We start from the raw sequence: 16,758 nt of genomic DNA, 5'->3' as shown, positions 1-16,758 counted from the left end.
TTGGCTTGTGCTTGATTTGTTCTTTGAGAGAGTATTTAACAGATGCAAGGGCTCATTAAAGGTTACTCAAATATTTTCAACTTGGCAGTGACAGTCATGCAATGTTGTTTTTAGGTTGTGAACGGCCACAAAGATGGCGATATAAACTCCGAGAATACGCACGCCTCGGGCGACACAAGTGTGAACGCAGAGGAGCTGACACAGCAAGTTCAAGTCCAGGTAAGCAGTGTTATGCATGCCATGGGCGCACTAGTCATGGCCAGAAACTGTAATGCTGAAAAATATATATTTATTCGATGCCGGTATTTGAGCCACCGCAGTGGCTCAGTGGTAATGGTGCTACACTGCTGACCCGAAAGATGCAGGTTCGATCCTGGCCGCGGCAGTCGAATTTCGATGGAGGTGAAATTTTAGAGGCCCGTGTACTGTGCGATGTCATTGTGAGTTAAAGAACCCCAGGTGGTCGAAATTTGCAGAGCTCTTCACTATGGAGTCCCTCATTGCCCGAGTTGCTTTGGGACATTAAACCCCCATAACAAGAAAAAGTTGACAGTTCTACCTTGATTTTGGTTGGCAGCTTTGCTTGTGCATGCATAGCCAGCAGGCTTGTTGAACTAGAGTTGGCAGTGTCTTAACATTCCATTTTGATATTTTGTAATTTTTGAGGCACTCCACTCTTGGCTTAATATTTGTTTCAATTTTTGGTTTTCCTTTGCATATTAAGTTAGTGCCCTGGTTATATATAGGGCGCACACGGGACTGGAAATAATGAATGAAGAGAGCTTTTTTTTTCTCCGATGTTTTTTCTTGGGAAGATGGTGCATCTCACAGCCAGAGTCCGTTTGTTAATTTAGCAACACCAAAAGCCACAAGCCGTAAAATGGATTTAATTTTGTTCCTGTGATTCGAAAGGGAGGATTGCGACTCAAGTAAATGCTCCATCAGTGGTCCTTGTGTTCATCTCATTTCGGATTGTAGATCATGCAGGAAGTACTCAAGGCACTGTACATTCTCATTACGTTACATTGAAACTTTACATAAATCCTGCCACACCGAGAGGTTACAAATGAGCAAAGATGAGCATTTTCATTCAAGTTTTTATAGAGTTATGCACTTGCATTAATTGTGAATCGCAATGCACCTGGGTTTGTTTCGATGCAGGCAAAACACAAAAAGCACCCATGTGCTGTGCGATATCAATGTACGTTAAAGAAGCCTAGCTGATCTAAATAATACAGGCCTCTCCACTACAGCGTCCCTCACAGCCCATGTGTCACTTCGGGATGTTAACCCCCACAATTGACAAATTTTCATATTCTGCCAGCAAGCAGTTGTGTGGTGTGAAGAGGTTCCTGATGCAATGTGGTCTTCGTTTCTCATTCAGTTAAAACAAGTGGTGGTAGCGACATGGTGTCAGACAGTAAATATGCAATCATAATGACTCGCATAATTTCTTTAAAAGCAGGTTTATTGTGTGGGATATGTGAACGTTGTGAATGGCTCCTGGAACAGCAATCTCTGCAAGAGCCTTCCTATTCAGCTGAGATTGATAATGATACTAATGAGAAACGCCCGTGTTGAAACGAGCTGAGGGCAACATACAGTAAGGCAATACTGTCTTCTATGAACACCACAGATGCTACCATTTTCGCATAAATGCTGCTCAATCCATTCACGATATTGCTTTGTAGGACTCGTTGAAACAAACTTCTGTGGATGGAGATTTCTTGCTAAGAATTTGGAGAAAAAGAATGAGCATGAGGAAATGGAAACGACTCCAAAATTTCGATTTTTGTGCTTCTTGCGGTCCCAGCGCAATAAGCTTTGCGAGGGAAAGGCTGTCCTAGTTACAAGTTGTCATCTTTTGGAGCAAGAAATACACTAGTATTTACTGGTGATGTTGATCGTGGGAGCATGTACTACCCACCTTTTTTAAGTCCATACATTAAATCCAAGCGTTGTTGTACTGCAGCGCAGTGCAATTTAAGGCTTTGGTTTAATGGACTCTGAAGACAGAAGTTTGCCTGTATCGACTGATTACTGCGTTCTAATGACAAGTGCTACCTTTACTGAAAACAAGAGCTTGTATAAGCTAGATGGGGGGTCAGGGTGTGAAACACTGGTAGCTTTTGCAAGCAAACTTTTGGAACACTACACTAGTCTAAATCACCATTCACTTACAAACAGCGACCATACAGTTCTTTTGTTTGTCTTGCTGTTAAAAATCTGAATGGAGTGACGGGAAAAATTTTACCTTCTAAATGGATCTTTTGTAGCAAACTCCGACATTACACGCGCTACTACACATTATAAGACGGGATACTCTGTAGAAATTTCACTCGTGACTACTTGCATCTAGCGAGTGTCCTGTCTTATGTGTATGTAGTGTGTTGCAGTGCCTGCATGTTTGCTAGAAAAGATGAATTTAGGAAGCCATTCCCAAATTGCCCAACTAAATGCATTAACAAAAATTTTAAATGCAACCATCTCGCCAATAAAGGAGTGTTTTGCTGCTGGACAAATGTCAACATTGCCACAATGACGTTAAGAACAAAAATTGGATGGACTTGTCTTAAGGTTTTCTTGTACTCAGTAAAGGTGCACTAGTGCACTGCTGACACTAGTCTTTTCTTTTACCTGCCAGGGCAACAAGGTCAGGGAACTCAAGGCAGCAAAGGCAGACAAGGCAACCATTGACAAGGAAGTGGCCCATCTGCTGGAACTCAAAAAGCAGCTGGCATCGGCTTTGGGCCAGGAACTGCCAGCTCCCTCAAGTCAAAAGCGTGGGGGCCAGAAAAAGAAAAAATGACCACACGCTGAACTGAGATATGAGCCACTTATTTATTTCGTAAATAAAGCAAGAGCATGCACACAGGTGATAATGTGCCAAATGTCTCTGTGGTGTTCCCCATTTGTCGAAAAAGAGACTGAATTACAGCGTTGAGCTGCAAGGGAGAAAAATTGCATTTGGGCAAAACAGGGCAGTAAACAAGTAAGTGTGCCATTATAAAAGCTTCTTTTCAGTACAAATCATGTCTACACAACTTGCGTGCTTTTTTTTTCCTTGTATTCAAGCTCATAGTAACATGCAGTAGAAGTTCATGCCACAGTCAGGCTAGAGACAGTTAATATACTACAAAGATGCAGGTTCAGAGATTGCTACAAGCCTTGGAAATATATCCTCACCGGGACTTTGTATTATTGCTGAACTGCCCGTTATGTGCACCTGAAGGTCTGAGAAAAAGAAAAAACAGCCATGCAAAATTTGCAAGCTCTTCAGATGACATGACCTTTGTGCACAAGTACACTTTGCTTGCCAAGCAAGAACTGACCTACCTGGAAATGGCACCAGTGCCTACCACAACCTGCCAATATTTACATTTACGAAGCATGAAGTGCTACAGCCGTCCTAAACTAGATATAGAGATGTAAACACAGGTGAATACCTGACAATGCAGTTGAATGAGCGTCTAATACCGTAAAATTTATGTATATAATTACCCAAGCACCAGTAGGCACTGAAAGTGCTTGAAAACTAAAAATTTGTGCCAGGGCTAAGCTGAGGGACACGTAATGTGTATTCTGGTTCATCACTGATCCTTGTGACAAATCCATTGTTGTAACCCTCCAAACAGTATGTGTGTGGTGGTTTTTGTATAATGCATTTTGTGGTGGTCCACAACAGGCTGCCGAATAAATGCAGCTGGAAGCTCTTCTGCAAGTTAGTGGTTCCATCTGCAGGAATGTACGTGTACTTTTATCAAAGTTTGAATGCATTCACACAGTATCCTTTGCACTGCATTTGTGTGCTTTCCCATGTTTGAAAAAGATGCCTGCAGGAGCAAATGGTTGAAGACAGCTTATAACTAGGGGTTGGACTTTTCAGCTTAAACCGGAAAAAAACCGATAACAGTACGCCGAATTTAGTTTTCAAGGTTCTGTTTTAACTGAAAAAGGTCTATTCTTAGTATGCAAAGCACAGCCAGCTGGCTGTTAAATGCCAGTTACACATAGTCAAAGTTGAAAATTAACGAAGTAGGGAAGCCAGGGGCACGATACTGTGACATTAATATCGTTGGATAAGCACTGCTGTTGCGCGATTTGAGGTATTGCTCCGATAGCTGCTTGCATGCCTCTGCAGATCGGAAACGCCGCCTTCTAGTTAAGCACTGTTTGTTCACTATCGCTACCTGCTTAGAGCAGTCAGTCTGTTAAATAGGCTAACCAACTGCTTGTAGAACACTCGTACAAAACCACGCATGGGCATTGCAAAAAACAACACTTTAGCTACAATAATGATTGAGCGGCAGTTCCATCGCTGCCACGAACACACAGACCATATGATGCCATGCCCTCGCTCTCGACCCAGTGCAACAACCAAATGATAACATGTCAACCCAGTTCCTAGAAGTAAACTTCCACTTACATTTTTGTCTGCCGGCTATCTCATTTGAGTAACTGTTTTTAATGACGGCAAGTAAAGTACAGCTCCAACTACTACCATTTGGCCGTGAATGGCTGGTAAATAAGTTGTTCAGGATGACCAAAACACCATGATAGACATTGACTTTTTACCACACAGAATTGCTACATTAAATCACCGAAAAAAGTCATCACTATTTCATTTGTCGAAAAAAAGAAACGAACCTTGTGTTCCGAAATAAAAACCGAAAAACGTCCGCTGAATTCTCAAAAAATAAAAACTGAAAAAAGTCCAACCCCTACTTATAGCAGCACACACTAGGCAAATGTACATGCAAATGGTGCCGAGAATTCCTGAGATAATACGTGAAAGTGAAACAAAAAAACGCTGAGCATTAACTATCACAACCACTTGCCTCTAAACACCTGTGACCGATTAAAAATGGCTAAAGCTATTCCCATCACAGCAATGACATGCAACCAGACAAGTTTGGGATTTGGGGACACACTGAATGCGCTACTTGAAAAAGAAAGGGGGCTGCATAAAGAACCCTGCACAGTGCATAGGCGGTTAAGTAATTATTACATATGTGAGGCATGACTGCCAACGCGCCTCAGTTTATCACCTCCAATCCAAAACTTGTGCACAGTGGATCACGACATGGCAAGTTATGTTTTCAGACAAATTCTGAGGAAGTTGTTACGTGACACACCACCAAACTCCTGTAAAGGTCAGCCATGGTAAAGTAGGCAAATATAACTTGTGGATGCTTAACAAATGGTCTTGCATTATAGCGACACAGATTTCTTATGCTTCCCCATTTATCAGACTGTATGAACTGAACGGAGAAAGTATGCGAGAAAAATATTGAAATCTTGCACTCACACACAACACAAACAGATCATTAATTATATGTCATGTAGGTGAGTGAACAGCTCTTGGTGTGCAACACAAAATGTTTATCTTCTCTTGTACTATATAAAAATGTGCCGCAACAAAACGCCTCCACACTTTGTACACTCTCGCACACATGCAGTAAAAAAGAAAGGACATCTTAAGCTGACAGAGAGCAACTTCTATGAGCAACTGGTGTTAATACTTAACATGAGACACACAAATTGTGACAATAAATGGACTGGTGGAAAAAAAATGGCCCACTGTTTCTGTAGGCATCTTTCGAGTCAAGCAAACAATTTTGCTCCATTAGATTTACTCGCATGTATGTCTTTCCCGCCATAAAACAGGCAATAAATTTACATCAAAATGTATCTTAAATGAAGCTTGCTATGTGCAGCACGAATTGCTGGCATAATTTCAAAGTGGGCTCACACTTTTTTTTTAGATTTGTGTTCAAGAGAAACCATAAACACCATAACCAAGGAAAAAGCAACTGGAGCAATTATGAACTGAGCAAGTTGCAATACATTATATAGTAACTGCAGCACAAAGAAAATAATATTCTAAATTGCTCTCCTTTCACGCCTGTATTGGGATATAGCTATTACAGGTTAACAAGTACATGCAAAAAAATTATAACAAGAACATATACTAACGTACAGGAAGTTCCAGGCTCTTAAGAAAGTTGACGCCTTCCCATTTTTCTTGTGAAAAAGTGTGTTACTATTCGCATTATGCTTCCCACACATACACTGTTGCACATACAAACTGGGCAGCTCTGCAGAGCACTACTGCGCAGTTTTGTTCTGTTGTTCCCTGCAATGTAACAGCCCGGCATTTGCCATGGCTAACTTGCGATCACATGCAATTATGCACACAGAGAAAAATTTGAGGGTTACGGCTAGATATAATTTATATCATCCAAAGGTTGTAAAGAGGAAAGTAATTGATCAAGAAAAAACTCTCAGGACATTTCCCACAGCCTCAAAGAAGTCGTCTAAGATGCTACCGGATCCACAGTCACTGTCAGAGTTGGCAATTTTATCAGTTTTGCGTCTTCCTTCAAAAGGTGCGCTCTTAACCATTCCTGAAAGGTTAGAGAGTACCACAAACAAGAGTTGAGACACAGCACTGAACTCTATAAGCACTCTGTATCTGTCTAGCTCTTGGAATGACTTGCTTCAACAGCTGTATGTGCCCCTGTCATGTGGTTTAAACCCAACATGCCTCTTAAAGTCGGTGCCCTTCAGGTACATCCTGTACTGTCATGAGGCTCCAGTGCTCATTCAAAGCTGTGCACATACTGTCTGGTTCAGTTCTTCAGAACTTTTTGATAATATCCCCACAAAAGTAGGGGAATTATCTTTGAAAACCACATGACAGGGACAGCATGTAAAAGAAATATATCACATACCACCCTGTTGAGAAAGGCTGCTGCCAACACTGGACGAGTATCTTGAACACACAAAGCAAAACAAACAATGCTTAATAATAAATAAGTATACTCGCATAAAATTTAAAATAAAAAGGATAAAATGAGAGTTGTGCAGAGAAAACTGCTGCAGACACAAATACAGTATGTACAGCAGACTGTACTTGGCTCTCGTAACAAGGTCACACACTTTGGCATGAAGAACTGCAGCAATATGCAGTAAGTAGCTTTAAGGTAAGCAACTTGTTTGTTTATGAAGCTCGGCTGTAAACACAGCAAGTTTGATTATGGTGAAATGCAGGGGTAAAAATAAATAGTTGCACTAACCACCACTTTTATAACAGATCCATAAATAAAACGCGGGAGATTGCAATGCATGCAGCACATAGTAGGAAGAGGGAACGACGGGTGCACAATGTAAGGGAATGTGGTTCATTTAAGTGCAGACTGAATTCTCTACCACTACTACTAAAAGTGCAATTAAAGCCCTATTGACACGATTAATACATAAACATTTCTTCGCAAGCTCTACAAAATAGAATTACAAAGGCTTCCTCATTGAGGTACTCCACTGACACTACTAATTCATTGGCACATCAATTAGGTTGTCAAATCACAAACTTCACAGTGCATTTGTTCAAGCATGGCCCTGATTAAGCTCTCCTAAAAGCAAGCTTCTGTACTAAGGGCTGTACGGGCAGAACAAGATTATTATTTTTTTTCTTTTTTTGTGTAACCAAACTTAACGAACGTACTAAGGGCTGCAAGCTGGCCTGCATAACGACCAATCCCAATTCCCTTTTACAGATGAATTCCACTACCAACTTCACTGCCTAAGCACGGCAAATCTGCAATGCTTGCAGATCATACACACACACCAGACACCGTGTAGCAGATGTGCAACCGCCACCAGTGACCTCTTAAGCCACATAAGTCAATAAATAAGTGACACTAGCTACCAGAAATGTGCAGCTTCCTCTTTACGCTTGACCATATTAGGCAAGGCGCAGAGCTGCTGAAGGCATAAAAATGCAACATTAGCAGTAAGACAACCACAGCGGCGACCCTAACCATCCATCTCCTCCATCCTGCAGTGAATGGCAGTCTCCACAACCTCCAGGCTGGCGTAGTCCAACTCTTTGATGAGGCACAGCACGGCTGACAGTATGTTTGCATTCTGCAAGACAATGCCAAAATGAGAAAAGCAAGCAGTGAGTGAATGCAAGGGGAAAAAATTTGCCTTTTCATCCTCAATGTGCAATGAAATGAAAGTGATGACATGCATCATCTTCACATATGTGGGCATTTGTTCCACACTTGGACTCCTTAATATTGTCAGTTCTCACATTCCGAATTTCTTTTCTACTGCTTATTCTGCTACCTCTGCTAATTACCACATATGCCAAAACAAGTTGAGCAACAAAACATTAAGAGTAGTCTTGGCTCAGACCGCAGCTACAAGCTACAGCCAAAGTAAGTATACACGACAAAATACATTCCTCTCACAAAGATATGTTTACAGTGACCACAGCTCTCCTCAAAACACCACAGCACTGGCTCCACCTTACCTTTATTTCTTTAGTTAGTTATTTGTTTGCCCACAATTTATTGTGGCCCAACAAATACATGCCACAAAGCAATGTTTGCTGAGCCTGGCCACTCAAAGTTTTGCAGGGGGTAGAAAAAGGAGCTGCCAACGCACTGACCCTGTTTTTGCCACCCTTGGGCAGCAGGCGAGTCGGAGAGCCCTTCTCAGCTTTGTGCGACCTGTGCACCTCGGCATACATGGCAGCACAGCCCCTCACGTTGCCGTCACCCGGTGGCGGCGACATCAATGCATCTGATTCCAGGGAAGAATGTGTGTGCAGGTACTCCACGGAGGAAAACCTTGAGAAATATACATACTTTTTTTTAATTTCCAACAAGGCGGCTTAGACACAAATATCTCCCAAATTTCAATACAGTTGTAACACTCACACCACGCATACAGCCTTCTGTCCCTGCCCTTTTGTGCAGTATTACTTCCTCTGGCGAATTAACTACAGCACAGGCACATTCTGTAACGTCAGTTTATCGCATTGAAGAGAGAAAACATATGCGTAGAATGCTGCATAGATGGCAACGTATCCATGGAATTTTGCGACGAATGTCAGTTTCACTGCTAAGTCTTCATTGCAGCTTCATGCCATTTATGAGCTATTGCACCTACAGCCCCGGATGAAGCTCGGAAATCTACAATTCAACAAATCAGGCTGCCACTGAACTGGCCACCTGCTTGGCTGTGAGACAACATAGTCCTATACAGCTGAGCTTGTAAGAATTTGGTGTTTAACAGTGTGTCCTTTCAGGTAGAGACAACAAACTGCTTAATTTCCATGCTGTATATGCCCAGCATACTGCAGTTACTCGCATAATGAACTCACTTCTTTTCTCACAAGAAAACTTAGAAATCTGGGTGGGTATTTATCATACAGGGCAACATATTAGAAAAATTTTTTTAATTTTGACAACCCAAATAGTAAATGAGTTCAATACGTGAGCACATTTATTATGCAAGTAAGTTATTCAAAACTCCAGCACATGCGAAGTGAGAAAGTCTCATAACGCTCCAGAACAAGGAGGAAAAAATGTACTTGGTGAGGGCAGTGATGAAAGCAACAACCACCTTCTAATGGGAAATAAGAAGGCCTTACCGTCGAGTGTCACCTAGTTGAGCGCTGCTCTGTCTTGCAGCTACAGGGTCGTCCCCTTCAAAAAGGGCCACTGGATCGCACGTGATTTCTGCACTCTTGCGCAACCTGCACAAGAATAATAACTTTGTTCAACAGTCATTAACGACTTGGATGGGCTCATGTCACACACACAGATTATTAAGCAAGCTAGGGTGCAAAAGCGGTGTAGAAGACAAGGATGAACAAAATGACAAAGTGCTGAATTCCTCCATCCTCACCTTCTGCACTGCTTTCATGCCCCAGTTATGCACCAACTGGCCCATACTGCTACCTGCAGAAGGCTTAGAGGTGCCTCTCGGGCACTTTATGTGCGCCTGTGTAGGAGTTAGAAGCTGCTCTAAGGTAAGCCGCAGTAGAGGTCATGCAATGGGTGAACATCTGGACAGAGCAGTGAAGGAAAGGATTAAGAAAGTAGTGAAAGGGGCACGATTACGATAGCCAGTAACCTGTAATTACAGCACAGCTGTTTTAAACTTGCAGGATGATTATGTTGCTCTATAAATGCAATTGTTTACTGCTGCACCAGTGCCGCCAAGATCCAGCTGTGTAAGCCGTAGAAGCAGAAGTGCACCACCGACGTCAACAAGATCCAGCTATGAAAACCACTTGAACACTACAGTTTACATTAACAAAACTTCTACATTCAAATGCAAAAATCACCCACATCAGCTGCACTGTAATAAAGCACTACTGTGTATCGTGATTGTGCAGCGAATTTTAGTGCGAAAGAACTATTGGCCTCGTAACCTAGAAAATGCGGGTGTGGGGTGAAGCCTATGAAGTTAGTCACGTGATGCGGGAAACAGCGAGAAATAAACGAGACTTTGAATGAGGGTGACCTTGGGCAAGCTGGAGAAATAAAATAAATATTGCCGTGACTGTGTTTTGAACCCGGAGCGGTGCAAACAGATCAGCTTCTTTGGCCTCAGCACGAGAGCACTACGCTATCGCACAGCCGATCACACCTCGTGTAAAAGTGCAACATACTCTCGCGCTGTGCATGGCAAGTCGTCATCGTCTTCAACTTCCATCTGTGCACAGTAATGAAAGGAAAGAAAACGTGCTTTCAATCGCGCTTTCAAGTAGGTGGCTTTGGTGTCCACCTGCAAAAGCATGCTTTCGCACAATATTTCGTGGTTAGCAAAGCTAAACCGCCAGCAATTTTGTTTTTTGCTGCACTAACTCCTGCAGTCAACAGCAATTTGAAAAAAGAAAAGCGCCAATCACAACCATGAACTAGACACGACCTTTATCTCTGAGATATTCCCACTGGAATTAACTGGGGTTCAGAGTTTTGTAATTTGTGGTAAGTCCATCCCAAATATCAGACAGCTTGAACACGCGTCCAACACAACACGTTGTTTAAAGTTTCACGTGCTGATTTCATGTAAGGTGGTGAAAGGAATCAAGGATTAAACCTGACGGGTTCTAGTATTGTATAGTGCAGTGATTACCTTTTTCTTACATCACTGTAGAAGTAGTATGCACGCATCCATTATATTGCGTACCTTTTTCATGTTACTATCAAAAAAGAAAAGACTTAAGAAGGTCCCTTTCTTCTATTTGTGAGTGCGTGAAAGAACTCAAAGCACACCAGAATCAGAAGCACTTTAGTGTCAGGCAAGTAGTGTACTGGCAACAAGTACAAAGTGGCACACGAGCAAAGTGGTGCAGGAGGTCTGACGGCGGACATGGCTTTTTTTGGGACTAGGAAAACTTGAACCATATGGCGATTCGCTCGTAACCCATTTGTAGCATGTATAATTTAAGGAAGATATTAAATTTGCTAACCATCAAATATAAGACTAGACTGAATAGGCAAAGTATGATGACTAACTTGCTTACACAATAAATTAAGGTTTTTTTTTCCTTTATTTATTTGAGGCCACTTTCCCGAAGAAAATTTTTCACAGCAGATAAAAATGAAAAATTAGTAGCCTGTCTTTAAACAGACACTGTGTCATCCTAACCACAACATTAAAACAGATGAGATTTTTTTTTTCATTTTTAAAAATATTTACTAATTTTACATCTGCCGCCAGCAAACATAACTTTAATTTACTTCATCGCAGGTTAAGTTACTTTTGTTGTTATACAAGACTGGAGTTGTGCAATGAGCCAAAATAATTACAACAGCATCAATTGTCATTGTCTAATAGTGGAATGACCAAAAACGATTCGTAAAGGCATCTTTTGAGAAAAAATTCAGCAGTAAGAAAACAAATTGTATAATTTTACTTATTGTAGTTCATACACAATATATGCAGGTATATAATGTGCAGGTATATAAGAACTAATTGCACTAAGTTTAAATTAAAAATTCTGCACAGGAACGTTATAAGAAGTGGCAAAAAGTGAGTTTCAAGAGAAAAAGAGTAGGAACAACTAGAAGTGTCATAAACCAATGAGCCACCATATTTGTTGCCCAGCTCCTCCTTAGTATTGCTTTTCCGTGATTTTGCTCGTGTGGCAACTCACTTTTTTTTCTTCTGGTCTTTGCAATATCAGTAGACCGAAAGGAAAACTTCAACATACACTGCTGGTCACCCATCAGACAAGTTTTTTGTGTTAGCAGGCCAGGTTTTGTCCCAATGTGCTTCAAAGCGTCTAGCATACATCTGTTACTTATGTGGAAATGACACACGCCACCATACAAACCAAAGCTCAGTATTCCGACATAACCACCTGATGTGTTCCAAATGTCTTGCACCGCTTTCACGAGTGTTTTAGTTATTAAATACAAACAAGACACACATGGATGGTAAGAATTATATTACACGTTTAAACTGAACAATTAACGCGAAAAAAATAATAATGCAAAAATGAGGGTTTTATATGGCTAAAAAACTTTTGGTTTAGCAAGAGCTGCAGGGGCTTACAACTTTGGCTGTAGCTTTGCAACGGTGTTAGTCAGAAACAATTTTTTTAGCACTTCATTCATGAATGAATCAGTGTTTCGATGAAACGAAATTGGAAAATGAATTTTACCAAAAATATTGCACTTTAAAAGTGGCCTCATAACTTGGATTGAATGCTTTACATAAGCATTCAATTTAATACATTCTTTCAAGCGCTGACAATATTTACAAAAGCGCATGGCAAATAGCTGCACTTTTTAAGTCATTTCAAATCAAGAAGCTTAATATCTTGCAGGTTGAAAATTACTTATAGTATCCTCAGGACTGACTTGCCATATCAGTCAATGTTAAAATATGCCAGAATAGCTCATTACCATATAATCTCGTGTAAGGGCCGCACCCCCGGTAGTGAACTACATAACCGAGAAAAATAATTTTTTTTTTTTCATTCGTGCATGGGTCGCACCTACAAATTTCACTCCTGAATTAAAGAAAAAAGTGAGGCCCTTACATGAGTTTATGGATATTCATCAATATGTTTGTAATTATCTATAACACTTTAAATCCCACTAACATAAACTTTAGTTCACCAGTCGCCTGAAACACAAACAGTAAATGGCTCATTCAGTACCGTGGAACGAAAATATGGAATTCAGTACCGATAACAGCAAAAACCATAACTTTTAATTTTCTGTAAAAAGTTTTATTTTTCTAAAATCAAGCGAACAAGTTCTGCTCTCTTATAGACTGGCATTGTTTTATAAATAAGCTGCACCAGAAGCAAATGTTCAGTCCCAATGTTTTTATTATTGCTGCGTACACATGCACAGTTTATGGGCCTGCGTGAGCTTGAGCTACTGGCCCAGCAGTTGCTTGCATGTGAGTGTCTATACACTAGAACTGCATCAAGTTTGCATATGTCCCACCAATGAGCATGCGTGCAAAGCAAGACTGACCTTCTGCCTGAGTGATCCATAAGTGTCTGAACCCGTGCATGAAATGCGTGCTGCTCAGCAGGTGACATGCCCTGGCATGATACGTGGCTGTCCTGAGGCATGTTGGGGAGCACAGGGGAGCAGGCTGCTTCAGCCAGCCGTGGAGGCTCTTTGCATGGAGTGCTGCACAAACACCAATGTTCCCGTGGTCTCACAAATGGCTGACGGCCAAGCTAAAAAATGACGATTTACACACAAGGCGCAGCCAATTATTGCCAGGGATAAAATGTGCAAAATGCACAAAACAGCGCCAGGTTTAATACAATATTGGGCAGATGTAGGAGTGAAGGATGCCACACTTCCAATCATGAAGGTGGCTGTAATAGCAACAGTGTCATTACAAACAAAAGGAAGAACTGCGAATGAAAGACACAGAATGTCAAAGAAAGATTGCAGCAAAAGTGTCTAGGCAACTGGAAGAGTAGTGCAAGCTGCAAGACACTATATGCAAGGAGAGAATAACATGCAGGCTACATTTCTGGTCACCAAAACTGATATCCTGCCACAGATCCTAAAACACACATAAGGGCTAATATACAAAGTGCTGTCCAATTGCAAAAAAGACTTACAAAAATTGCTTGACTTCTCTCCTTCTCACAAAGGACCAGTACGTCACAGTGGAACGAGTGTCAAAGCAACAAATAATAGCAGTGAGTGCAAGTGTATCCACTGCAGATGCAACGCCCCCAGTGAGCTGATAACAGTGAGCCAAGAGAGGGAGGAAAAGACCGATAGCCAAGGGCTCAACTTTACATATTATAGTGAAAGACAAGGAGCCGACTAATGGGTGACTCTCTCTGAACTGCATGCCCTCCTCGATGTAGACATTTAGAGTCCTTCCACCTCAAATCCACACAAAACAGGCAACCTCATCCACGCAAACTGAAGTACAAATTACAAGCTTTACTTTCAGGCACTGCAACAGACTGTCTTGATAACAAGGGAAGCAAACACCACAAATGAAAGAAGCTCACAGCTGCCATTAGAAAAGATACAAGATAAGCTGGTCAAAACTTTAATAAATAAAATACAATAAGTAAATAAAACAAAAGAGGACACACGGGACGAGAAAGGGCAGCACTCACTGCACTTAGCTGCACTGAGCATCATCATCATCAGCCTGACTACACCCACTGCAGTACAAAGGACTCTCTCCCCCATACCTTTACAATTAACCCTATCCTGCGCCAGCTGCGGCCACCTTATTCCCGCAAACTTCTTAATCTCATCCACCCAGTAGCAATGCATAAATTCAGGATATTCCATTCAGTTCTAAATGCCAGAACACAACACCTGCGAAGCACAGAAGTCACAAACATCCTCACTTGTTTACAGCAGGGCTTTGGAAGGCAGCCGGTCTGTTCGGCACACTAGCTTCTATGGCAGGCACATCCACTTCCAGGTCCCTGGGGCGCGAGGCATTGCTGTACTTGTGATGCACATCCTCAGAGCCATTCTGGTGGGTTTGTGGTGGACTGTGTCTAGATGGTGGCTGGCTGCTTGGATGCTGACGGTTGTTGTGATTGCCAACAGGTGCTGCTGGCGGCGACTCTTCTTCTGTAGCACCAGTGGCACCCAAAGTTGGAAGAATCAACACAGCCCCTTGCACCTGTGCTCTCTCAACTTCGTGACTTTGAACAGCTGGCATGAAGTAAAGAAAAAAAGGAAACAACTTTTGAGTGAACAAGCATATCTCCATGTCGTCGCACGACGAAAACTTGATTATTGGTAATAAGTTCCAAGGCATTGTCTATAACTTATTGCTGGACCCAACATATTCAATTTAGATGCACGGTTTCAGACTACAATGCACATCTTTCACTCACACAGGTTGTGGTTAGCAACAATCGTCAATACATTTAAGCATCACTTTCACTAACTGAGCAAAACTGCTCTTAGGTTTAAATTGGACCTGGTTAATTAATTACTTGGCAATTCCTGTTTTGATAACTAGCAGAAAGCAATGACAGAAGCAGCTCTATAGTTATAAAAACCTAGTTTGCAATATTGCATTGTGTATTTTCATGCTGCACTGAGACATTTCAGTTAATTTTATTATCACGTAGAATGCAAACATGCTCCACTAGATGACAGCAATGACATTCACAAGCATGGCAAGCAGTCTAGGGAACACATGCAAGGGACTCACTCTGATTGTCCAGTTTCTGCAGGCTTGGAAGATGCCTTAGAACTGTCATCCTGTAGTTCTCATTTTCCGCACAAGGGTTATCAGCCAGCCAAAGATTCTTTAGCTTGGGAAGATCTTTTAAGTACAGAACTTCGTTCAAGTCTTGGATATTGTTCTTCCGAATGTAAAGCTCTTGGAGATTCTTGCAATGCGCGAAGTCGGCTAAGGTGCTGATATTGTTGACGCTGCAAAAAAAAAAAGAAAGCATGCGAAATCAGAACACGGAAAGCCGACAAGTGTGAACTGGGGCACGAGCCCACAACAACTTCTTGCTTGATTACTTGTTTATATTTTTTTCGGGGAAAACGTACCTCAGCGAGAGGACCTCGACATGAGACATCTTTCGCACAATGCTGACATCCTCCAACTCGCTACCCCTGCAAGAACAAACGGTTAAGTAAAATCGAACGACTACTCATTACAGCAACGCTGTCGGTATGGAAACTGAATTTACCAGCAGTTTAGTTTTCGGACGCTCTTCAGGTCCTGAGCTCGCGTACGTGAAAGTACGCAATTTTCCGTGAGCACACTCATTGCCGATTTCCCGGTAGATCCTGAGCAGAGTTGACAGGTCAGTATTAACAAAAAACGCAAAATCAACGAGTCGACGTCTATTTTCTTACCTTCTTAAAGCACCAGTACAGATTTCGCTTCTTTGGGTACGTTCAGGCTGATAGCCATCACCAAAGGCATTCGAAGAACCACCTAATGCAGAGCGTTGCTACACGAGTAGGTGCCAAAGCAGGTCCGCCGGTCCTACGGCGCGGCGATTTTCGATGAAGGGCCTTGTGTATACCATGTTAGGCAATGAACACGAACACGCTGGACAACTGGCAGTCATCACACGGCGGGCGAGAAGGATAGGCCGACAATTTCACAATCACGCGCTTATCGCTGCAATTATGCTCAGGAATTCAGCCTCGTTGATCGGACGCAGATAAATAACGAATGATTTTTGTATGCATTGCCTTGACAACAAGACCGCGCCGCGGAACGTCCACTACATTTGCACAGAACACGTAAACACCGCTTCGCCATTTACGGCGCACTCTACCTGTTGGAGAGCGCCATATCTGGACTGCGTGCACCCGTAAGTTCCCAAATAAGTCCGCGTTGTCATAACGCACGCGCCCACGTCTGAACCGCGAGCTCTTATCTTTGTGCTGTATATTGTTCTCCTATTGCTTGGCTCGGTACTAGAGCAAAATATGTGTGCCGAATCATTCGCAGTGT

General features: G+C 42.0%; 2 protein-coding genes across 3 annotated transcripts in view; one reads left to right on the top strand and one right to left on the bottom strand.

Annotated features, from left to right (window-relative positions):
- Nucleotides 1–2,882, top strand: part of MetRS (methionyl-tRNA synthetase 1) — an 18,396-nt gene extending 15,514 nt beyond the window's left edge. Inside the window, exons 20-21 of the mRNA XM_077627200.1 lie at nucleotides 115–219; nucleotides 2,645–2,882. Coding sequence (XP_077483326.1) covers nucleotides 115–219; nucleotides 2,645–2,809 — 270 coding nt within the window. The 3' untranslated portion in view covers nucleotides 2,810–2,882. The remainder of the gene's footprint in view (nucleotides 1–114; nucleotides 220–2,644) is intronic.
- LOC144093628 (uncharacterized) overlaps nucleotides 1–16,758 on the bottom strand; it is a 16,983-nt gene extending 225 nt beyond the window's left edge. The window contains exons 1-10 of one of the 2 annotated variants that reach the window (XM_077627201.1): nucleotides 16,149–16,758; nucleotides 15,980–16,079; nucleotides 15,837–15,902; nucleotides 15,487–15,710; nucleotides 14,663–14,978; nucleotides 13,299–13,460; nucleotides 9,446–9,550; nucleotides 8,459–8,639; nucleotides 7,824–7,929; nucleotides 2,823–6,407 (exon numbers count right to left, since the gene is read on the bottom strand). In XM_077627201.1, coding sequence (XP_077483327.1) covers nucleotides 6,271–6,407; nucleotides 7,824–7,929; nucleotides 8,459–8,639; nucleotides 9,446–9,550; nucleotides 13,299–13,460; nucleotides 14,663–14,978; nucleotides 15,487–15,710; nucleotides 15,837–15,902; nucleotides 15,980–16,059 — 1,377 coding nt within the window. In that variant the 5' untranslated portion in view covers nucleotides 16,060–16,079; nucleotides 16,149–16,758 and the 3' untranslated portion in view covers nucleotides 2,823–6,270. Of the gene's footprint in view, nucleotides 1–2,822; nucleotides 6,408–7,823; nucleotides 7,930–8,458; nucleotides 8,640–9,445; nucleotides 9,551–13,298; nucleotides 13,461–14,662; nucleotides 14,979–15,486; nucleotides 15,711–15,836; nucleotides 15,903–15,979; nucleotides 16,080–16,148 lie in introns of those variants that run through there. The other variant, XM_077627202.1, reaches the window with a different exon arrangement.

The sequence above is a fragment of the Amblyomma americanum genome, chromosome 6, assembly GCF_052857255.1.
Source record: "Amblyomma americanum isolate KBUSLIRL-KWMA chromosome 6, ASM5285725v1, whole genome shotgun sequence".
In the NCBI taxonomy this organism is placed as follows: Eukaryota; Metazoa; Arthropoda; class Arachnida; order Ixodida; family Ixodidae; genus Amblyomma; species Amblyomma americanum.
This window is presented reverse-complemented; position numbering and strand designations above follow the sequence as displayed.